Genomic DNA, 25,007 nt, shown 5'->3' with positions numbered 1-25,007 from the left:
AGATATAATTAAAAAGTCTTCCAAAAAGCAGGAAATAGCATCACATAAGCAGTCAAGAAAGAAGCAATATCCTAATTAAGGAACCATGAAGGAAAAAGCCACACTTCAATCTAGACTGGCAGAGAAAGTGTCTGTGTTTTGCTCTAAGTGACAGCATTAACATAACTTTGGCTACTGGCTCTATTAAAATATTTATAGGTGGGGTTTTTTGCTTGGTTTTAGAGTTATTCAACATTCTGAGTGCTTTTCATGACAACAGACAAAGTATATGACTGACTGAATGAATGAATGAACGAACAAATGTCATATAGTTAGTCGTCAAGTTATGACCATTCATTGTCATTGTTAAAAGTTACGTTGACATTAAATGAAAGGATTTATAACCCTCAAAGTTCCACCCATTGCAGTGTCCCCAGGGGCACGTTAACAAAATTTGGCTGTTTGGTAACCAGCCCGTACTTAAAACAGGTTGCAGTATCCCCCAATCATGATTACAATTGCCAACCTTCTCTGCGAAGTCAAAGGGGAAGTCGGTGGGGAAAAATCTCAAGCTGCTTGGATAAGGCTCTTCCTCCCCATCTTTTCTTGACTTAACACACACACACATGTTCTCCCTCCCCCTCACTTGCTCACTCCCACCCTCCTTCCCTGTCCTCCTTGAGATCACACATAGACATACAGCCACCAGCACCTTTCTTTCCTGACCTCCCTGCGCATATACTGCATTATAGCACATCCCCAACTCATTTGCCGCCCCTCCTTCTGCTTCCTGTTTCTTAAAGAGAGGTGGAATTATGTTAGAGTTATGATAACATCTGGGACCACCTGAATTGCTGTTGCTAAGGGATAGCATGTTGTCACATCACTCTTTACAACTTTATCATTTAATGACTGCAATCCCAGCCCCAGTTGCCATCCTAACTGAAGTACAGAATATTTATGTGGCGTCTAACTGGCTTTCACACCAAATACATCTTAATTTAATTACTGTAATAATATAAGACAGTACTACTATGAAGTAGAACTTCAAAAAAATCTAGAAAAGCCCTTTGAGTTATAAAAATTCAATTTTTAAAAGCTAACTGACAGACCCATTGAATAGTGAGTATTGCAGTGAGTTTTAAAATGTACTTTTTGTAATCATCATAGATTTCTTAGATTTCCCCCCTCTTTTTCAAGGTCGTCATTATGGTGCTGTCAGTTGTGAAGGATGCAAAGGTTTTTTTAAAAGAAGTGTGAGGAAAAATCTGACCTATAGTTGCCGTAGCAACCAGGATTGTATCATCAATAAACACCACAGGAATCGTTGCCAGTTTTGTCGGCTCAAAAAATGCCTTGAGATGGGAATGAAAATGGAATGTGAGTCTAAAGTCTATAACATATTTGGTTTCTAACAAAAAATAATGGATAAGAGTTTGGACATTTCTGTGAATAAAAGTTGCTTCTATTATTTCTATTGTTTCTATTATTGCACTGTTCTTATTCTTATTGTTTCTATTATTGCACTGTTTGTGTAGTCCTAGTCAAATTGTTTGACATCAATCTTTGGCTGAGCTTTACATTTAAATCTTCAAACATTCAGAGGTTTGTGCTATAAATGAAAGAGTAAAATGTTTTAACTGGTATATTGATTGATGGAAATGTGATGATATTCAAAACCAAAATGATTATTCTGATTTTGGGAGAGTTTATCTTGAATATGATAGTTTATTTTTTTTTAAACTAAAGGGCAAGTTGAAGGGATCAATTCTGATAGCAGAACTGGGGAATGTATCTGCAGTTCAGGGTAAAATAGTCTCTGGTGTTAAATAAATCACTAACATCTTGGTTGTTCAGATCAAGAACCAAGACAGGATGTGCAATGTCTAACTAAGAAAGTCAGTTGGTTTTGGAAAAGCATCTCTTGAGAAAATCATGACCTGGATTATTGAGAATCTCCATAGACATAACCCCAAATTTGAAGTTTCAGGCGTTTCCTCTACCACACGGTGATATTACTACATTTCAGGCACTTGATAATTGGGCCACATTTACAGTTGTCTGCAGTGTTCCATGGTCATGTGAATGTATTTTACAACAGCTTGGCTGAAAACCAGCATTTCTGGTTTTTTGGCAAAGCCGTGGCCATAGCAAACCATTGGTTTGTTTAACAACTGTAGATCAGTTTCATAACCACAGTGATTCACTTTTCAACTGCTATTTTAAAAAAAATTGGGCTGGTGATGTAAATGACCATTTTCCAACCATTTTCCAACCATCACAAAATATAACTGGGATTACTTATACTTTTGTCAGTTTCATCTTACTCTACTACAAATTGGGATTCTTTGGAAAAGTGGCTGTTTCTATGTCCTTTGAATTTAGCTATATTTCATAAATGTCTTATCTAGTGTGATACACTGTTCAAGCTGGTTCACAATGGTTCACTAGTTAACTGATATTGGTATTACAATTGATACAAGATTACAATTAGTATCATTTTAATTGTTATAGGGCTTTCCCCCTGTATTTAAAAAGTTGTATTTGTGCTTTATTTTTCTCAGACCACAAATAACGTGGAAAAAGACTTACAATTATTTTTGTATGTAGTGTCGCATATTTGAAAATTGATGATTAATTTGACACAATCTGTAAATTTCTACTTTTTTGTTATTACTGTTTATTTCATTGTTCCTTTTCTTCTTAGTTGTGTTTTTAAATATCTGTTAAAATAAAAAAAAGTTCTAAATAGCTTAGTGCCATTAGTATTATAGAAAACATCTCCAGACAACTTTATCCTATGTATCAGAACATGATACATGGATACAGGATGAAATAGTCAGTATATAGACCAGTAATGGTGAACCTATGGCACAGGTGCCAGAGGTGGCACGTGGACCCATATCTGCCAGGATCCGAACCGTTGCCCTAGCTCAGTTCCAATGTGCATATGTGTGCCAGCCAGATAATTTTTGGCTTGCACAGAGGCTATGGGAGGGTGTTTTTGGCTTCCAGAAAGCCTCGGGGGGGGGGGGGGTAGGGGAGGGCATTTTTACCCTCCCCCTGCTCCAGGCAAGCCTTTGGAGCTTGGGGAGGGCGAAACATGAGCCTACTGGGCCCATCAAAACTTGGGAAATAGGCTGCTTCTGGCCTCCGGGGGGGGGGGGGGGCTGTTTTCGCTTTCTCCAGGCATTGAATTATGGGTGTGGGTGAGTGATGGCAAACCTTTTTTTCCTTGGGTGCCGAAAGAGCGTGCATGCATGCTATCGAGTATGCCCAAGTGCCCACACTCATAATTCAGTGCCTGGGGATGGCAAAAACAGCTTTCCCCAACCCCTGGAAGCCCTCTGGAGGCCAGAAATGGCCTGTTTCCCAACTTCTGGTGTGCCCACTAGACTCATTTCCCCCTCCCCAGTCTTCAAAGGCTTCCCTGGAGCCAGGGGAGAGTAAAAATGCCCTCCTTCATCCCACCGGAGGCTCTCTGGAAGCTAAAAACGCCCTCACAGAGCCTCTGTGCAACCCAAAAATCAGCTGGCCGGCACACACATGCACGTTGGAGCTGAGCTAGGACAATGACTCGTGTGCCAGTAGATTTGGCTCCACGTGCCACCCGTGGCACCCGTGCCATAGGTTTGCCATCACTGGTGTGGGCACTTGCACATGCGTGATAGCACACGCGCACACTCCTTTGGCATCCAAGGAAAAAAAGGTTTGCTATCACTGATATAGACCAACCTATGGTTAAATGAAGCTTAAATGTGAGCTAATAGCTTTTAAGAATCTATGTGTTGCATAGAGTTTTATACCTGTGTATTTGTTGTGTTGTGATATAGCTGTACAGAGTGAAAGGAAGCCTTTTGATGTACAGCGTGAGAAACCAACCAACTGTGCTGCTTCAACAGAAAAAATATATATTAGAAAGGATTTAAGAAGTCCCCTGATAGCAACCCCAACATTTGTTGCAGATAAAGATGGGGCTAGGTAAGTAATGAATGTGTCTTTAAAGCCCTTTTAGAGTTCAGTTTATTTTCTTTTATTATTTATTAATTGGATTTGTAGGCCACCCCTCTCCGAGTACTCGGAGTGGCTCACAACATAGCAAACAATATACAATGTACAAATCTAAAAATCCAATTAATTTTACTAGACAAATTTTAAAACTCTACTAACATGTAAAATTATCCATTCCCATTCACATTGCAAAACATACTACATTTGTCAGCCAGGTATCAAGGGTCTAATGGCCCCAAGGCTGGCGGCACACATAGGTCTTTAAGCTTTTACAGAAGGCGAGGAGGATGGGGGCAGCACGAATCTCCGGGGGGATCTGATTCCAGAGGACCGGGCCCCCCACAGAGAAGGCTCTTTCCCTAGGTCCCGCCAAACAACATTGTCTAGTTGACGGGACTTGGAGAAGGCCGACTCTGTGGGTCCTAACCAGTTGCTGGGATTCATATGGCAGAAGGTGGCCCTTCTGGGAGTTGAAGTCCACAAGTCATAGAAGAGCCAACTTTGCCTACCCCTGCCCTAGTCCTTCTGATATTTCAATATAATTTCTGCAAAAGCAAAAACAGAAAGTATTTTGATCAACAATTTCAGAAATCACAAAAAATATGGATGTTAATGTTAATGATGTAACAAATAAATATTGTGGTCTTTAGTAACATAATGTTGTTTTGTTATTTTCATCCTCTTAAACAGATCAGCCAATCTTCTTGATTCAGGGATGCTTGTAAATATTCAGCAGCCTTTAATACGGGATGATGGTACAGTGCTACTTGCTACAGATACCAAGGTAGCCTTCCTTAGATTTAATTGCACAACTCATGTTTTCCTACTTTTCCTGATTGCTGTTTGCTGTATATGAAGAATTTCCTGATTGCTGTATATGAAGAATTTATACATAGATACTTTCTGCTGAGAAATATATTTAATATTCAGATCTTTGATTGATGTTATTTGGGACCCGAATTTCCATAGCTAAGCAATGTGTTCATAAAGCTTGACCACATTGTTTAGCAATGGCAATCTCTGCTATCCTAGTTGTTGTTAACCAAATCTCATGGCCATTAAGAGAGGCAACTTCTTTCTGGCTCCCTACAATCAGCTCAGTGAGGAAGCCAGCAGGAAGGTTCAAGTCCCAGATAGCTATTTAGCAGCTTAGCAGCAGGCAACGAGTATAGTTTGGAGGATTTATGAGAGGGAAAGGGAGGTATGGTGAGACTTGGGAAGGGTGCATAGACATCTGGAAGGCTGTGAGGCGATTGCACACAGGTGCACCCCAGGCCTGGAGAGGGTGTACACGGATGGTGCAAGTGACTGATAGGAAATAAATGCAGAGGAACTGGAAGAGTTATACGAGAGAATTGCAGCCTCCCCTGTTGACTTCCCCACTGACTTTCTGGGTATGTCGACAGGGAAAATTGCCAACAATGATCACATGATCATGGAATAGTGTAACTAGTCATTAGTATGACTTATTTGCCAAGATTGCAACCATATGGGTGCAAGGGTACTGGGATAGTAAGAACTCTGAGGACTGGTCATAAACATCATTTGTTCCCCACCATCATATGTTTGAATGGTTTCTGAACAACGTTTGTAAGCTGAGTGCTACTTGCTCGACTATAGAATAGACTATAGTAATGAAAAACAGGCCTGGCTTTATCAACCCCCTGATGTGTATTATATTATTTGGTTGATATTATTTACATTTCTTAAACCATTCATTGTAATTTTATCCTCTTCATTTTAATTATTTTTGTATCTGTATTAGGAAAGAGGCACAGATTATATTTAAAGAATCTCAGCCATTTAATGCAGTGTTATTTTTATTTATTTATTTATTTTGTAGGCTGAGACAAGCCAAGGTGCTTTGGGAACACTAGCAAATGTGGTAACATCACTTGCCAGCCTTACCGAATCTCTTAATAATGGGGATACTTCAGAAATTTCACAAGAAGACCAATCTGCAAGTGAGATTACTAGGTGGGTGCTTCGTATTAGAAATTTTTCTAATTGGTCTCTGATGAAACTAAAATATTGATAATTTTTAAAAAAATGAATTTCATTCTCTTGTTAGACTTAAGAATCAAGTGAACTGATATTTCTTAACACACTTGAATATTGAAAAGTAGTTAAGAAGAACAGTACAAAAACAGTACAAGTATTGACTGTATGCTGTGTAAAAATTCTGTATTTTTCAGATTATAAAATATACACCTTAGTTTTGGGGGAGGAAAATAAATTCTGTCTACCAGGTATTCATCTGTCTACCTACCACTCCTTAGCCTACTAGTCAGCTTCAGCCCATTAGTTCGCTTACTGATTTTGAGGTTGCAGATGATTGGTGCTATGCTTCTAAAGCACAGCTGATTGTTGGAGAGCAGCAATAAGAAAAGCAAGCAAAGCACAGAAGATCGTTTAATTTGTGTTTGGGCTGAAAAACAGCTTCAAAAGCACAGCTGATCCTTGGAGGAAGCTCCAGTGACTAAAGCAGGCAATGCGAGGAAGGGATAAAAGAAGGCAGCAGCTGTTCCGGGTAACCATTTGGGGCACCGTGCATCGAGTGTTTGGAGGCTGAAAACACAAGGCAAGGAGCCCAAAAGTAAAAGCCATTGCCAGTGGTGGTCTTTCCAGCCAGGAAGAGAATGCACAAAGGCTGAAGGGTAGGGTGGACAGGGGCTATATTTGGTATATAAGGCGCACCCAAATTTGCAGCCTCTTTTAGGAGGGAGAAAGGGCATCTTATACTCTGAAAAATACAATAAGTTGCCATTTGCAATTATAATTTCACTTCTTTTTAAATAATTGGCAACTGATTTTGGTATTCTTATGCAAAATGTATCCAAATTTATGATACATACAGGTGTACCTATAGTATTGCAATGTCAAAGAATCCTGTTCACATTTGAATCCATTTCATTATTTTACGTTTGTTTATTTGTTTATTTATTTATTTATTTATTCCCATCAAATAATCAGTAAAGTATGCCTGGAAATCCTGATAATTTCCCTAGAGCTGCAAATAACTTTCTATTTGGGGGTTATTTGTGATGTTATTGATTGAGGGATGAGATTTCACTGGTTTTATTTTATTTTTCATTCATTCATTCATTTGGATTTCTAGGCCCCCTTTCTCCAGAGGATTCAGGGCGGCTTATAGGATAAATTTATGAAACCCAAGCATAAAACCTACCGTATTTTTCGCTCCATAAGACGCAGTTTTTTTCCTCCCAAAGTAGGATGAAAAATCAGCCCCGTCTTATGGAGCGAAGATGCAGGGAGGGGGGGGGGGGAGGCTGCGAACTCGGAAGCGCCATCCCGCCGGCTGGCTGGCTAGCTGCTGCCTGGCCCCCTCCCTCCCGGAGGAGGGTCTCCCTCCGCACCACCAGCGGCGCTCCCCCCGCCAGCCAGCCAGCCAGCCAAGCCCCGCGCCCGCCGGAACCGGCTCCTCGCTCTCCCCCCGCCGCCCGCCGCGTTTGCAGGAGGTGGGGAGGGTCGGGCGGCCCGCCAAGGCCAGGAGGGACGCCGCTGCCCCCCCTTCCCTCTCTCCGCCCGCCGCTGCGCCTCCTTGACGCCGAGAGGAAATGCCGGCAAAGGCTTTTCTCAGCGGAGGCCGGCGAAGGCAATATTCAATGTCGGGGGCGCATGGGCGGTTGCGCGCGCTCCCTATCTCCCTGCTAGCCCACTCGGAATATTCAAAATAAGAAAAGCCTTTGCCGGTGAAGGTTTTTCTTATTTTGAATATTCCGAGTGGGCTAGCAGGGAGATAGGGAGCGCGTGCAACCGCCCGTGCACCCCCGACATTGAATATCACCTTTGCCGCCGGCCCCGCCTCTCCTACAACCCCCTTGCTGAGAGCCCGGGACGAAAGTGCTCTCGGCAAAGGTGAGGCGGGCAGGGCGTGCGCGCGTCACCGCTGAGAAGAACGGAGAGAGAACGAGAGTGAGTGAGAGCAACAGACAGCAAGATAGTGAGAAAGAGAGAGTGAGAGAAAGGGGGGGAGAGAGAGAAAGAGAGAGGGGGAGAGAGAGAAAGAGAGGGAGAGGGAGAAAGAGTGGGACAGGGGGGAGAGATAGCAAGAGAAAGAGAGAGGGAAAGGGGGGAGAGAAAGAGAGAGGGAGAGGGGGGAGAGATAGCAAGAGAGCGAGAGAGAGAAAGAGAGGGAAAGGGGGAGAGAGGGGGGAGAGAAAGAGAGAGTGAGGGAGAGAGAGGAGATAAAGGAAGAGGAGAGAGAGAAAGGAAGAGAAAGAAAGAAAGAGGGATAGAAAGAGAGAGAGAGTGAGAGATGCTCAGTGAGCCTTTCTTTGAAGTTGCCTTTCTTTCTTTCTTTCTTTCTTTCTCTTGCTCTCTTGCTCTTTCATTCTTTTTTCTTTCTCTTGCTTTCTTTCTTTCTCTTTCTTCCTCTCCTTCCTTCCTTCCCTCCTTCCATTTCTTTCATTCCCCCTCTCTATTTTTATTTCTCTTTCATTTTCTTTCTTGCTTTCTTTCTTGCTCTTCTTCTTTCTCTCTTTTACCTTCCCTTCCTCTATTTCTTCTTTTCTTTCTCCTTCCTACCTTCTTCCCTCCCTCCCTCCCTTCAGTCCTTCCTCTCTTACTCTCCCCTTTCATAAGTTTCCTTGCTTCCTTCCTCTGTTCCTGTTCCTTCCCCCTTTCTTTCTTTCTTTCTTTCTTTCCTTCCTTCCTTTCCTCCCTCCATTTCTTGCTTTCCTTTTCCTTCCTCCCTTCTTTCCTCCCTCACTCCCTTCTTTCACTCCTTCCTCTCTTCCTCTCTCCTTTTTGGCTCAAAATATTTTTTTCTATTTTCCTCCTCTAAAATCTAGGTGCGTCTTATCAGCAGGTGCGTCTTATAGAGCGAAAAATACGGTAAATTGTAAACCCCAGATATTTAAAAGCATTTCAACCAAATTCATCCCAATCACAGTCATACTAGCAGCCGGAGCAGACTGCCAGTGCTCAACGGCCCCAGGCCTGTCGGCAAAGGTGTGTTTTTAAAACCTTTTGGAAAGCCAGGAGGGTGGGGGCAGTACAAATCTCAGGGGGGAGTTGATTCCAAAGGACCGGAGCTGCCACAGAGAAGGCCCTTCCCCTAGGCCCCACCAGGTGACATGTAATACAAGAGCATATATGATGTACATATATATGATATATTACTCTTATTTGCAGGGCATTTGATACTTTGGCTAAAGCACTTAATACTACAGATGGTGCCACAGCACAGAATCTAGTCGATGGGATGGATCCTGCAGGTGGTGGAAATATTCATGTCATCAGCAGGGATCAGTCCACTCCAATAATTGAAGTTGAAGGACCTCTTCTTACAGATACTCATGTGACATTTAAGGTCTGTCTTTCCTTGATTTGTTTTGGCAGAGCTTATCATTAACTACTGTACTTCCTTATAAAAAATGAGTTCTCATAATGTATAAGATCAAATCACATTACATTGTTAACATGCTGTTTGAAACAGTGTTTGCTTATTAAATGGATAAAATATTACACTACTGTACCAGAGGTGACCATTCTGTAAATTTTTTTTATAATGTTGAACCATTACGTTTAATTATAGGTAGTCTTCAACTTACAATCACAATTGAGCCCTAAAGTTCTCTTGCTAAGCGACACATTTGTTAAGTGAATTTTGCCCATTTTATAACCTTTCTTGCCACAGTTAAGTGAATCTCTGCAGTTGTTAAGTTAGTAACACAGTTGTTAAATGAATCTGGTCTCCCCATTGACAGTGTCAAAAGGTGATCACATGACCCGGGACACTGCAACCGTCATAAATATGAGTCAGTTGCCAAGTGTCTGAATTTTGATCATGTGACCATGGGTTACTGCTATGGTTGTAAGTGTGAAAAATGCTCAAAACTCACCACTGTAACTTCAGTGCCATTAGAACTTCAAACGGTCACTAAATGAACTGTTGTACGTGAAGGATACCTGTATTATACCTTATCATTATAAATTGTGATCCCTAATTACATAGAAGCACTGCAGTTGTTATTTAAAATACAAATAATTCTTATTTATTTATTTATTTATTTATTTATTTTATTAATTGGACTTGTATGCTGCCCCTCTCCGTGGACTCGGGGCAGCTCACAGCATATACCAAAAACATAACAATACAGTTTATCCACTTAATATACTAAAAAGATTCTTAAAAATTCTAACTTTAAAACGTTCATTTGCATTCATTCAATATTTTCAATAATACATGGTTTTTTCAACGACCATTAGAGTGAAAAACATTTTTTAAATTATCAAAAATATTGATAAACTATGTGAATGTTTAAAGAAATGTTCATTCAGTATAAAATGGATGTGTTTTTTTCTGGTTTATATTATATTGATTAATATAGCAGTGATTTTTAAATATACAGTGATCCCTCGATTTTCACGGGGGTTACGTTCCAAGACCTCCCGCGAAAATCGATTTTCCGCGATATAGCGGCGCAGAAGTAAAATACCATCTGCGCATGCGCAAGGCCGCGCAAGGGCTTGAAGTTGGGGGCAGGGAGCGACGAAAGTGCGGAAGACGACAAAGATTGCTTTGAATGTCGGCTGCCCCCGCCCCTCCGGCGCCCTCGCCGCTACCGCCCGCCGCTCACCCGCCCGCCGCTACCGCCCCTCTCACCGCCGAGTCCTCCTGCAGCAGCGCTGGCGGCCACCGTTCCCCGTAAGCGCCCGCCCGCCGGTCGCCCGCTCACCGCTACCGCCCCTCTCACCGCCGAGTCCTCCTGCAGCAGCGCTGGCGGCCACCATTCCCCGTAAGCACCCGCCGGTCGCCCGCTCGCCGCTACCGCCCCTCTCACCGGCGAGTCCTCCTGCAGCAGCGCTGGCGGCCACCGTTCCCCGTAAGCACCCGCCCGCCGGTCGCCCGCTCGCCGGTACCGCCCCTCTCACCGCCGAGTCCTCCTGCAGCAGCGCTGGCGGCCACCGTTCCCCGTAAGCGCTCGCCCGCTCGCCGCTACCGCCCCTTTCACCGCCGAGTCCTCCTGCTCGCCCGCTCACCCGCCGCTCGAGAGCAAGAGGGGGAGAGATAGAGAAAGAGAGAGAAGGAAAGAAAGAGATGAGAGAGGGAGGAAGAGAGTGTGAGAGAGGAAGAAGCAAGATAGAGAAAGAGAGAGAAAGAAAGATGAGAAAGGAAGGAAGAGAGTGAGAGAGAGGAAGAAAGAGAGAGAGAGAAGAGTGGAAGGAAGAGAGAGAGAAATGATAGAAAAAGGGGGAGAAAAAAAGAGAAATGAGAAAATGATTGAAGCAGAGAATGACAGGAAAGAAAAAGAGACAGAGAAGTGACTCTTGGTGATGACGTATGACGTCATCGGGTGGGAAAAACCGTGGTATAGCAAAAAAACCGTGGAGTATTTTTAAATTATTATTTTGTGAAAAACCGTGGTATAGCGTTTTGCGAAAATCGAGACTGCGAAAATCGAGGGATCACTGTATATATATTTGTAATAAACTTCATGTTGTTCTCTTTCAGTTAACCATGCCTAGCCCAATGCCAGAGTACCTGAATGTGCATTACATTTGTGAGTCTGCATCACGGTTACTTTTTCTTTCCATGCATTGGGCCAGGTCCATTCCTGCTTTTCAAGCGCTAGGGTAAGAATCTGCATTCTTTTTCCATTGATAAATACACGTTGAATGGAATCCACAATGTATAATGATTCTCAAAAATAAAAAATATTTCATTTGCTGTATTAAAGCAGATTTGCGACCACAATTTCCACTGTTAGAAAAACAGTTGCTAAGTGAGTTGTACCCATTTTATAATCTTTTTCCCTGAGTTGTTAAACAAATCATGTAGTCAATAGGTAAATCTGGCTTCATCTATTTACTTTGCTTGTCAGAAGCTTCCTAGGAAGTTTACAACCCTTGGAGAATGTAGACATCATAAAAACATGCCAGTTACTAAGCACCTGAATTTTGATCACATAATTGTAAGGATGCTACAAGCATCATAAGTGTGAGAACTGGCCATACATCAGTTTTCAGTGCCATTGTATCTTTGAACAACGGCTAAACAAATGGTTGTGAATTGAGGACTACCTGTATTGAAGCTTCACATTTTAGTTATATAACATATGAAAAGCTAGTTGGTAGAATGATTTGTATTGGATTAAACAACTAAAGTTCTGTATTAGTAATTTTGGCACCTACAATACATTCAGACTGAAAACAGTCTAGGTCTAGGAAATACAGTAGGAAGAAAGAAGTAAGCTTTGTTAGCTTTATTGAGAAAGCAGGATTAGGTATTTTACTCTTTATCCTTTTGCATTTATGGGGGCATTTTGCCGCCACCTAAAGCTGAAGCCCCAAATATTTAGAGTACTCTAAAACTCTTATTGTTTTAAAGTAATGCAGTAGTGTTTTAGGTAATATACTTTTTCATTTGATAATGTAGATTTAGGAGGTGTGTTTTGTAAACTAATGACAATTATATGTTTAACAAATATTCTAGATGTTTAGTATACAGTATATTGAGTTTTTTAAAAGTTGGGGGTCTTGGTTTAGTTTGTTGTTATTTATTAATTGTTTTCAATATTGCATAGTCCTTATCTCTTAATTCTTTTGCATTTTGATACTTTGCTTTTTTGTAATGTTCTTATAACTTTAAAAAATGGACTAGTTAAAATTTCATTATAAATAACATTTAGATCTCTGTCTGTTGGCAACTGCGTCACACCGTGATCTTTTCAGTGCTAAACATCAGGAAACATATGTCCTAATTCTCACAACGTTCCAAATGTATTAGATTTTTGAAGTTTTATCACTGAAACTTGTATATACACAAAAAATTATCCTGAACCTTACCATTTGTTTTTATAACTCATAGGCAAGACTGTAATACAAGCCTTGTGCGTGCCTGTTGGAATGAGCTCTTTACTCTAGGCTTAGCCCAGTGTGCACAGGTGATGAGCTTGTCAACCATCTTAGCAGCAATTGTCAACCATTTGCAGAACAGTATACAGGAAGGTATGTATTATTTTTAAAGGCTCTAATTGTTATAAATTAAAGGATTCATAATTGTATGTATCACTCGTACATAATTTTTTCTGTGTTAATAGGGCAATAGTGATGTCCACTTTTAATTCCATTCATAATGTTGCATTTCCTTCTTTGAGTATACATATCTTAAAGTCAGTTGTCTTCAAAGGACTGGTCCCATTCTTGGCAGAGGGATGGCCAATCATATTCCATTAGAATATAATACAAGAATAATTTACTAAACTGTAGCTTCCCAGTGATTCTGGGAAGCTCATAATAAAGAAATTTCAGTAAAATCAATAAAGCATGGCAAATGTGACAGGCCAAATACCATGAATCAAAGTCTCTCTCTCTGTCTCTCTCTCTCTGTCTCTCTCTCTCTGTCTCTGTCTGTCTCTCTGTCTCTCTCTCTCTCTCTCTCTCTCACACACACACACACACAAGACCTGGATAAAGCGCTGGAAATAGAGGATTGGGGTACAATAGCAACAAAAATTTGCTCAGTATTCCCTATTTTATTCTCATTTCATCTCATATCTGGAATTAGGATATTACATAATTTTTCATGACTAATAAAAATCCTGCATGCTAAAACTGTAATGCTATATTATCATTTAACTTCAAAGTATCTTTTTTTTCTTTTATAAAAATATAGGGGAGTCTATTGCTGCCTAATGTACTTTGTTGTTTTAGGTTTAGAAGAATACAATAGCAGTTAATTTTATTTAATTTGTTAAATCCTTTCAAACTTAATTATAATAGACAGGTTCCACCCCCACAGCCAGGCCCTCAAAAACAACACTACTGATGTAGTTCCTCTGGTCAAGGAAAGAGACAGGATATTCAGATGCCATGGAGAGGTAGGTGCCCTACGTTTGATTAAATGTAGGGCTCTTAAGATTTTCCATCATCCAAAGCTGAAGGGTATTCAAAACAGATTTGTATATGGAAACAAAAAATAGTAGAACTGTTATCCTTATTGAAAATAGAGAGAAGCTGTTTGATCTAATTGCAGTGTAGTTAGTTTTCTTTTAATGATACTTTTTAGCAGCAGGAGTAGGATACAATAATTAAAATAGTAGTTCTATTGCCTTTAGTAGAAATTAAAGCCTGATAAAATAAGCAATGTTGTTATTACTACTTCCTAATTAAGAGAAATGAATGTTTTACATCTTGCTGTTTGCAGAATACTTAATTTGTAAACAAAAGGAATTTCTAAAATACGGTGGCTGAAAAGACATGCAGAATAATAAGACAGAGGTAAAATATTTTAAACATAAGTTTAGAGAGTAACTTTTACAGTCCCAAAAGCTACATGTATGCCAGATAGGCCATCTGCCACAAATGTTCTTTCTCCCTTATTGATGTGCACTATCATATATCACAGAATCAAAGAAGACAGGAAAAAACTTTATCTTCATCTTTCTTCCCTGCAACATTCCTACAGATGTCTGTTTCTATTTTGCTTTGAAGTATAAAACTATTGATTATTTTCCACTTTACTACTAGTTTTGGGCGGAAATAGATAAGATTTTCAGAGGTTCCATGAAAATATTAAAATACATTTGAAGACTGGATTGGCCACATAGGACATATGGAAATGCAAATATCACAAAACAGAAGAACAAGAGAAAAGCATTTCATAGTATTTCAGAATTATCTGTCTTATAATAGAGAAATATCAAAGATCTTAAATTTATGGAAGTTATGTTTTACTTCTCAAATCATTTTAAAAAAGAATTGAAAGGGCAATTTCTCAATAATGGAGTGAAGCAAGCACACACACACACACACACAGACACACACAAAAATAAGTCTGTATTATGGATGGAAAGATCAAAATCAGAAGAATTAAGGCCTTTCTGAGTAATTCTAGTTCACTTTTCCTGTGCTGTGAATATTGGCTGAATATAATTTCCATGCTAGTTCAAGAGGACAGATAGTTTATTATCATTATTATTGTCAGTTCGGTCTTTTCTGACTCATTGTCTCTTAGATAGGAGACATAACAAACTTGCTTCTTGCTTTGTAGAAGTCTAATTTTCCTGTGAGTCGTCTCAATGGTTTTAGTACCATCCTTCGCATCTTGTGATGACCCAGGTTGTGGCAAAAAGCAACAGGTCTAACTCCCCTTTATTGCTCCAACTGTGCCCCCAAACATTCCCACATTCACTACAAGTCCTAGAGCAAAGTTCTCACATGCACCTTCAGGAGCCTCTGACTGCAAGTAGTCCAATAAGCCAGGTTAATCAAACAGCAATCAGGGCCAGCAATCCAATAAGCCAGGTTAAGTAACCAGTAACCAGAGCAAGAAGTTCAATGAAGCAGACAACTGGTAAGCCCCACAAGATAGTACACCAATCTCCCGGCTTTGAAAAATGCACATAAGGCTTCTCAGATTCAGTGCTTGTTACCAACAAATGCCCTCCTACCAGCACCTCCTACATCTCAATCCTTAGGTATGCCTTATGAAAGAGGGTGGGGTACTCTACTCTCTCGTAGCTGGCTCAATCTGCCGTCGCTTCCCTCCTTGCTCTTGGCTCAGGAGTGGGGGGTAATCCTTGCTTTTCTCTGAGCTATCCTTGTCTGCAGGCCTTACTAATTCAGAAAAGCCTTGATCTCTCCTTTTCCCTAGTTTCTTCCAAGGCCAACGGAGCACCATCTCCATCTCTGTCAGTTCTTGTTCTAGCTCATCTTTCCCCACAGATTCACACTCGGAAGAGGGCATGACACATCTTTTCTGCACAAGCACCTTCCACCTATTTGCAGTGCTTTAGAAAGAAAGTTAGTATCTGTTACATTATATTTACACATGCAACACACATTATAAGTTCAGCATAGACAATGCTCCAAATTCCTTGTACAATCTTTACTAATTTGAATGAAACACTTTTACTAATGTTGTTTTTAGAGAACACTTAAGAGTAAGGTGCCTTGGCAAGTGTTCCAACTTTATTCCTTACTAAATATTGATGAGCTTGCCCTTCAAGGCCTAGTTTGAATTAATATAGCAGATATATTGAATGTTGTTTTAGACATCAATTTCTTGCCTTCTCCAGTCCCTTGTTTACTGAAATGAAAAAACTGGTTCGACCCATAAAGAGTATATAGGATCAGCTGTGCCCATTTAATCGGTCAAATTCAGATGTTTGGAAGTGTACTACACTCATACTGCTGTTTCCAAGAGCAATGAAATTATTTCAGCAGCACTCTGCTTTCCACAAAAGGGGTTAATTCTTTCTCTGACTAAAAGATATCTCATGGCAATTCCAACTTCTCCTATTTGATCATTATTAGACACTGCATATTTCTCTACAGCTTTTGGTTTACTTTCAGTTTTATTTCTATGCCAATTCCTTCCTTTTACCCTTGCCTTCTGCTTGATTTGTCTTCATTCATTCTTAACAAAAGGGTAAGTTTCTACTTCTGCTTTGTTCACTGCAATTGAGAATTATAAGAATATGTAATTCAAACCGTGGAGCAGAAATGATTATGTCCTGAAGAAGGTTTTATTTTTGGTGGATTTTCATACTTTATTTTAAGAGAATATATAATGTTTACTTCTAGATAAACTTTCTGGAGATCGGATAAAACAAGTGATGGAGCATATTTGGAAACTTCAGGAGTTTTGTAACAGTATGGCTAAACTTGATATTGATGGATATGAATATGCTTATCTTAAAGCTATAGTCCTCTTTAGTCCTGGTAAGCATTTAATAATGATTTTATTTCAGTGTGTGTCTTTAATACTGTTCAGATGCTTTAATACTCTGACACATCACATTTTCTAATACTTTTAATTTGGGATTAAAATGACCTTTTAACTCCTCATTTCAGTGAGACTTAAATGTGATACTTAAATTTGATATGTTTGTGAAAAACTTTCTTAAGAGTTCTACCTCAAGTGTTTCCTTTTATTTTTCTTTAAATGATTTGGCAAGTAGCTTCTGTGGTTACAGCAAAATATGGAAGACCTGTTAATAATATTTTCCAACTGCAGTCCCAAATAGACTGTCACAATAAAGAGGATTGTAGTCAGGCTGAATTTGAGGGAGGGGTTAAGTGCATCATCAGTCTTGAGTCCCTTTGCGCCCACAAAGACCTAACTGCCAATTGCCTATCATTAGTAGTGCAGATTCTTGAATAAACCCTTGTATACGTTTGAACTGCCCGAGTTTCCTGATTTCTGCACTTGACATGGATATAATTTTCAGATTATCATCCTGTGCTAGAGAACATCTGGAAGTTATATTGATTTCACCCTATCTGGAATTTAGAGACACTATTCTTTTTTTGCCTGTTTATGTTTTGCTTGTCAAAGAATAGTCAATATAACCATAAGATTCATTTTCTTAACTTTTGTTAAATAAAACAATCACTCCCAAATGGGAAATGAATAACTACTTTCCAAGAAGCAGTGAGAAAGCCAAAGGTAAATAGCATTCCCTAGCCTCCATAACTGATCAACATGACATTTATTAAACCAGATATGTCTCAAAACACACACAAATGTTCTACAAACTAGCATTTAAATATTTCTATACATTTTTAAATAGATTCAAATGCTTTCTTTATAAATTGTAATTGAGCTACTAAATACTTTAATACTTAATTACACTAAAATTGTTTTTGAGGAATGATAATATATGGTCAACAAGAGTGGATCCTGAAGTATTGAAATGACCTGCTAATTACCAAATGTAATTTCTGATTTGTGTATTTTTTTGCGTAGTCCATATGTTCTCACTAGAAAACAAAACAGAATTGTTGGTAGATGAGTCATCTCGAGAAGGGCAGCATAGAAATATTATTATTAATAATAATAATAACAACAACAATAACAATATATTGTTTTTGGAAATTTTGGAATAAAGGGTTTTTTTTAAAAAAATGTATAGTATATTTTTTATATTTTTTCAGTAAAATTAAACAAACAATTAAATAATGTTTGTTTAATTTTTAATAGATCACCCTGGTCTTACAAGTTCCAGCCAAATCGAGAAATTCCAGGAGAAAGCTCAAATGGAGTTGCAAGACTATATTCAAAAAACATATCCTGAAGATACTTATAGGTATAATAGTATGTGGTTGGTTATTTAATTATTTATTTACTTTGTTTAGTTCTACAGGTTTCGTTTACTTGCTTTCATGTGATTTTGTTTTCAGTTCCTGGATAATGTTTGAAATAGACTTCCATTGGGTTGAGTTATAAATGATAAATTTACTTTCAGTCAAAAAACGATGACAAGTCAAAGTGCTTAACCTTATACACCATTTTTATGTTATTGAATTATTGGACAAACTTTACTATTCAGAAGTGAGTTCCGTTAAATTCAATGAAAATAATTTCTCTCTGTGTGTGTGTGTGTGTGTGTGTGTGTGATAGAGTTACATTTTTTACATGTATCACTGATTTTCTTATTTCAGGCTAGCTCGAGTTCTAGTTCGCCTGCCAGCTCTTAGACTGATGAGTTCCAGCATTACGGAAGAACTCTTTTTTACTGGCCTCATTGGAAATGTTCCAATTGACAGCATCATTCCCTACATCCTGAAGATGGAAACAGCAGAGTACAATGGTCAAATAACAGGATCATCATCTTAGAAGGAATTAGCTCATTGTGGTGGACCTGAATGCTAATTTACTGATTCCTTGGGATAAGTTACCGAGTCCCAAGTTACCGCCCCGAGTCCTTGGAGAGGAGCGGCATACAAATCCAATTAAATCTAAATAAGGTGTACAAAATGTTTTCAACACTTTTCATTTTCTTGTTAAAAAATCTTTTATTCAAAAGCTAGGTTAAAAAAAACCCTACAGTACTTTTTTCTAGGACCTGTTTCTGCCAGAACAAATATTTAAATTTCTTTTCCTGAAAGGCTACAGTGAATTGATAAATATATCTGCAGTATGTCTTTTTATTTAAGCTTTATTGATGGGTACACTATAGCTTCTCTTATGACAGAATGTGCATTAAAAAGAAGTATATTGAGAACTTTAGCTTGAATTCAAAAGGCTCCAAGATGTCTTCTGCAAAGGGACTGCCCTAACCCCAGTTGCAGCCCTTGTTCTCTCCCAAAATGAAATGCCACTCCAGGACAGCATGAAGCATAGCATACTAGCTTGTTGGAGAAAAAAATGTTTACAAGATTATTTTGAGCAAAAAGAGGGCTTTGCTGAAATGTGCTTTGAATCCAGTCTATATTGTGTGCATACATGTTCACTTAAAATTAGCAAGATATAGGAATGGTCAGCACTTCCAAAGAATGTTTTATGAAAGTAAGACATACATTCATAATCCTGCTTCCTTGAATAGGGTAAATGAATAGCATTTTAATTACAGATGTATACTAATGATTTCTATGAAAACTTACAGCCATGGCAGACAATCATTATGCTACAAAAATTTTAATTTTGTTTATTTATTAAATAACGTGGTTCTTTTAAGGATGTTTGAATTAAATTCTACTAAATGAATAGAAATGTTTATAGCATGGGAAAAGCATAATGTTTATGGCTCAACTGTAAACTTAATAGACTTTACAGAAGTTATTTACATCGAAAAATAGCACACTACTTATAGTGAGGCACTTCTGAGAATTTTAAGATGTTTTATGCTTGTTTGCCAATAGATTTTTTTTTAAAGAAACTGGAACACATCATTAATAAGAAGTAAGTTTAAATAAGAATCACCTGCTTTTTATGGACAGATCAACGTAAAAAACAAATTTCAAACTCATTCCTTCTGAGAATGACTCATTCCTTCTGGGAAGACTGGCTTTGGCATAGTTCTGAGATCACTGAATTAGTGAGGAATCTATTGATTATTGAGATGTTGCTTCTCTCTGGCAAAACAGTCCTACAATCAGTTTGGAACACTCCAGTAACAAAGTGGTTCAATGTTCCTAATGATCGGCCAAAACAATCAATCACAACAAACACTTATTCTCAGTGAAAGAGAATACACACAGACTAACTTCTGAGTTTTTGCTATGTATTTGGCAATGTGGCAGAGGGTTCGAGTACAACAGATCCTGGGTTCTGCCTAGCCTGCTCATCAGAGAATGATATGACAGCGGGGAAACGTCTTATAGTCCCTGCAGTGGGATTCCATGGAACTATAAAAGTGTATCCTAGATTCATTCATTTTCTCAACCTGCAATCCAACTTAAGTTCTGAAACATATGTCATAATTTCTATAGAAACGATGTCCATTGTATAAAAAGAATAACCATCTATTTATTTATATTATGTTGTATCTGTTTTCCCAATATTGAATATGTTATTATTCAGAATCTGATAATCTTACCTGGAGTCATGGTACTAAAACTGCCATGTACAATTATCTGTCAAAATATTAAGGCTGGCCAATTCTACTCCTATCCAGTACTGCTTTTAGATTTCATATTATATTGCACAATACTTCTGTATTTCAAATCATAGTTGTAATTTTTATTTCATACATGTATCACTTTTTTCAAATGGACTTTTATATGAAAACATATTTCAACAAATATGTCATTTATACTCTTTGTTACATATATGGGTGGTTTCAGTGAGCATTTTAGTAGAGGCATTTTATAGTGAGTATTTTATAGATGTTAATAGATGCAGGTACCAATGAAGAATAAGAAAGGTTAGTACAGTTTAATAATTGAACAGAGTAATACATTACATAAGTAATATAGTTTTACAGGTCTCTTTCCCCAGAAAATACTACTGAACTCAGTGGTGCTTACTTCCAATATGTGTTTATACTGCATAATTATAATTCATTCAACAAATCCCTAGTCAAATTGGTTTTGCTTGGACAGCTTAATATAATTTGCATTGGAAATACATTCAGTAGGAAATACATTCAGTATGACTATAGATGCATTGGGAAGTACTGGAAAGTTAGTTGTATGTGTTATATAATATATGAAATACTATATTTTAAAAATAGCAAGATCAGTTGGAAATAGAATTGAGTCTGTCCTGGATCACAGATCATAAAACTTAAAAACTAATTACATGCCAAATTTATAATTCTTTTAAAAATTGGATGAGGAAATATTAAACAATGGAAATTATGTTTTAGCTCAATTTTTATAAAATCTGCAGAACAAATTATGTACACTATTTTTATTGTGCTAACATAACACTAATATATATTAATAGGTATTGTTTTACATGCAACCCTGATTGACTCATTTTTTAAAACTATTAGAGTATATATAATATTTAATTATGCATATCTAATTAAAATATATGCAATTTGAATAATATAAAAACAGTAGTTTTGAAAATAATTCAGTGCAAAAAGAAGTACTTGCTGAATTCTGTACCAGGTTAAATCCTCCACAAACCATTAATCGTATTAATTTTGTTCTCTTGTATTAAGTTGAACAAAACAGCAATTTACATCATTTGCCGATTTGCAGAGCTGCTTTGAATAGAATGAATGCTCAGTGTGTAATTATCCTTGGGTCATGCGCCTATTATCAGTGAAAGCAATGGAGGTTTGCCTAGTTTGTATCATATAAACCTAACCCTTTGTAATTTGAGCGTAAAATAATTATTGAAGGATGTTTTATCAAAAAGTCATAGCACTTTTAAAAATTGTCAATAAGTGGAAACTGTAATATCTATTACTTTGAAGGTGGACATTTGAGATGATTACTGTTGCAAAGCACACTTATTTGAAAGCATGTTGTCTGAGATTACTAAAATTTAAATATCCATTTGAGGATCTACATTTAAAACATGTCCTGAATGGGTGGTCTGTTGATAAATTGAACTTACAAATTTTAATTTATTTCAGTGGACTTGGCCATGCATGGCAATAAGACTAAAATCTCCTTGCTATGGGAGAACTTCTATGGCAACTGATAAACCATTAAATAATAGAGTTTCCTTAAAGATTTAATTAAATAAAAGTAAATTGTAATTAAATATAAGTAAAATGAATTAAATAAAAGTAAAAATTGTAATTTTAAGTATGTATCCACAGGTGGATTTTATTATAGAAAATAATTAGATGTGTCATTTAGAGTTCAGTTCGAATATGCCATATAACAGAAAGAGGTTTTTTTAAAAAAAAAATATCTTAGGATTTAACCAAGCTCTTAAGCACAATCAAAATAGTGCTTTGGTGCTGGCCATATTTATTTGTTGATATGATGTTTGTGTGTTAGTTTCTAACTGTTCAGTACATGTACAGTGTAATATAAAATGTGTATGTATTATGTAAAATTATGTACAGTCATACTCATATATACCAAATTTCTATATGTTAAAAAAGATTTATAATTGCATTGCAAAGCTTGAGCTTCCTACATTTTATATTTTGTTCAAAGCTTGATATGAACATATGGCTCCCTCTCCTTTTTCTCAGTAGGGTGAGCTATTGTTTTTAAACCTAGGATGTAATTGCACTTTGTCTTAAATACTGAACGAAACTATCTAATAGTTCCAATTTTATTTGTTAATATGCTGAAGGCCAGCTGAAATTATGGAGATTGTGCAGTGATGGTGGTGAACTGTGGACCATAAAACTTTCTGTATATTCTCAATGCCTGCAAAACAGGCTTTTGGTATTTCTCCTGAGCTTTTCTTTAGTGTAGTCGTCTTTTTCGACATATACATTTTGATCATTGTGTATTTTAATGTTATCAGTACATCCAATTCCTGATAAAAATGGACAAGGCTGTCACAACTGATGAATCTAATTTTATATTGTTATCTGTCTTATTTAATAAGCATAAGGCAAAATTCTGTGTCATGAATGTCACTAACTGATTCAGATATATCTTGAAAAGAAATAGTTTTCTTTCTTGCTGAGAAACTTCCAAAATAACCATCTTAAATTTAAGTTTTGAAATTTAAGAAATGAGATTTGACCACTGTGGTAACATCTCGTACCACTTCGTGCTACCAGTGAAGTCTTGGAGGATGTTTCAAGTAAGCTCTGAACGGAACTAGTGCATCCCAAATTTTGTGGCTCACTTTCTATTACCTTGATTCATTTCTGTAAAATTTGGAAGGTGGGGGAAATCATCATATCATTGGGCCAGAAGTTGCATGTAAAACATTCAGGGGTGCTATACTAAAATAGAAGTACTCCTATATATAAGGACACATATAGAAGGTCTATAGTGGAAAATTGTATTATATGAAAAACTGCATTATTTCTGTCTTTCTGGAAAATACAGGTAGTTTGCAGTGCATGGAAAGGCAGAGCTTGATGGAAAACTTGCTCTCTTTTTCCCTTTTAAAACAGCTTTTTTTCTCCATGCCTTGACAACTACTTTCAAGTGTGGTTAAAGAAGAATGTTAAAATCCTGATGTCGGGCATTTGAGGATCAATTTTTATATAGAGAAAGATTATGAAAATGAATGCTCCTGATAAAGTTAGATATAGTGTAGCACTTGCCTAATCAGGCACTTAAAAGACTTGAGTTGTAACTGAAACACTTTAAAAATATCAAATGAAATGGGATGCAATTCTGAAGAATTCCTAATATTTTTGAATTTATATTTTTCTGTTTTCTAATCTTTTAATCATTTTTTCTTTTTAAAGCATTTGACTAAAACTGAAATGCTTTGTTTCATAGTTAGAACAATTCATCAGCCATTCCGTTTAAAATTGAATAGAACTTTTCCATTTCTAGTTCTCTGGAAGGTTTGAGAAAAATATTAAAGAGTTTTTGCTTATTTGAAAAGCTTGCTTGAAATATGTGTAAGAGGCAGAATTTCTCATTTGCTGGAAGCAGAAAGAATCCAAGAATTGTAGGGAATCCTCCTGATATTGCTGCTCAGACATGATAGCTTTACTTTTTGCCAAACCTAGTAGCAAAGTCAAATATTGTTAGAAGACTTAAAGTAACTTGGTACTTAGAAGTATGATACTGATTTCATGTTCTATTCGGTTTACAAAACAAAACTAACAACTAGATACATTTTACTTGTGTATTGTTCAAAAGATAACAGCATACAGTACCCTTTTTTTTGTATCCACAGAATTTATATTCTAAAAAGGCTTCCATAATTATGTACTAAGTATAATGTAAAGCCAATGTTCTCAACAGTTTTATAGTTGAATAGTAGTACTTATGTTTACAATTGTAAGCATTTGAAAACTCCCTCAAGCATTAAGCTTGTATGAAAACTAATGTACTTGACATAAAAAGAATTGTGATAATATTCAGAGTTATATTTCATAGCTCTGTGCTTTGTACTGTTTATTAAAAAGTCTACTTTTTTAGTTCAGGTTTAAACCTGCTTTCTCTCAGTTTCTTTTGCTTTGGAAATTTCATTTTAATTTTTCTTTCTTTTTCTTTATCTTAACTTTTGGATCCAATCAATGTCTTCAGTTTGGAAGAAAAATTTGCATTGTTGTGTGTGTATATATAGAGAATTGCAGTGCATGCTTATGCATTTTATTAAATGCTGTCTAAATGTATCCTTACATTGTTGTGGCTTAATGTTGCAGTCTACAAGAAATTTATACCATTATAATAAATACTCTTATGCAGGTTTTGACTTCCTCTTTTTAATATTTTTTTGTTAACATGGCAGTTAATGATGACAGTGTAAGTTCTCCAAAGTAGCGTTCTGCAACCCTCAGAGTTCCTTGAACAAAACTTGCATGTTTATTTATCTATTAGAGTTGGAAGGGACCTTGTAGGTCATCGAGTCCACCATCATACAGACACACACACATACCACTCAAGCAGGAAACCCTACACCATTTCAGACAAATGACAGTCCAGTTTCTCTTTGAAAGTGTTGGAGCTCTCAACCTCCGCAGGCAAGCTGTTCCACTGGTTGATCGTTTTCACCATCAGAAAGTTCCTCCTTATTTCCAGGTTGATTGAATCTCCCTTTGGTCAGTTTCTATCCATTAATTCTTGTCTGGCTTTCTGGTACTTTGGTAAACAGCCTGACCCCCTGCTCTCTATGGCAGCCCCTCAAGCATTGGAACATTGTTATCATGTCATCCCTGGTCCTCTTCGCCAGACTGGCCAAACTCAATTTCTGCAGCTGCTCTTCA

The 25,007-nt window shown here is 37.6% G+C and overlaps 1 protein-coding gene across 2 annotated transcripts in view; it reads left to right on the top strand.

Moving 5' to 3' along the window:
• NR2C2 (nuclear receptor subfamily 2 group C member 2) overlaps window positions 1-24,490 on the top strand; it is a 51,824-nt gene extending 27,334 nt beyond the window's left edge. For both annotated transcript variants that reach the window (XM_070738321.1, XM_070738322.1), the window contains 10 exons: window positions 1,180-1,359; window positions 3,813-3,960; window positions 4,681-4,774; window positions 5,834-5,967; window positions 9,148-9,325; window positions 11,471-11,592; window positions 12,827-12,966; window positions 16,546-16,683; window positions 17,945-18,050; window positions 18,406-24,490. In XM_070738321.1, coding sequence (XP_070594422.1) covers window positions 1,180-1,359; window positions 3,813-3,960; window positions 4,681-4,774; window positions 5,834-5,967; window positions 9,148-9,325; window positions 11,471-11,592; window positions 12,827-12,966; window positions 16,546-16,683; window positions 17,945-18,050; window positions 18,406-18,580 — 1,415 coding nt within the window. In that variant the 3' untranslated portion in view covers window positions 18,581-24,490. The remainder of the gene's footprint in view (window positions 1-1,179; window positions 1,360-3,812; window positions 3,961-4,680; window positions 4,775-5,833; window positions 5,968-9,147; window positions 9,326-11,470; window positions 11,593-12,826; window positions 12,967-16,545; window positions 16,684-17,944; window positions 18,051-18,405) is intronic.
• The last annotated feature ends 517 nt before the right edge of the window (window positions 24,491-25,007 follow it).

Source organism: Erythrolamprus reginae, chromosome 2, assembly GCF_031021105.1.
Source record: "Erythrolamprus reginae isolate rEryReg1 chromosome 2, rEryReg1.hap1, whole genome shotgun sequence".
In the NCBI taxonomy this organism is placed as follows: domain Eukaryota; kingdom Metazoa; phylum Chordata; class Lepidosauria; order Squamata; family Dipsadidae; genus Erythrolamprus; species Erythrolamprus reginae.
This window is presented reverse-complemented; position numbering and strand designations above follow the sequence as displayed.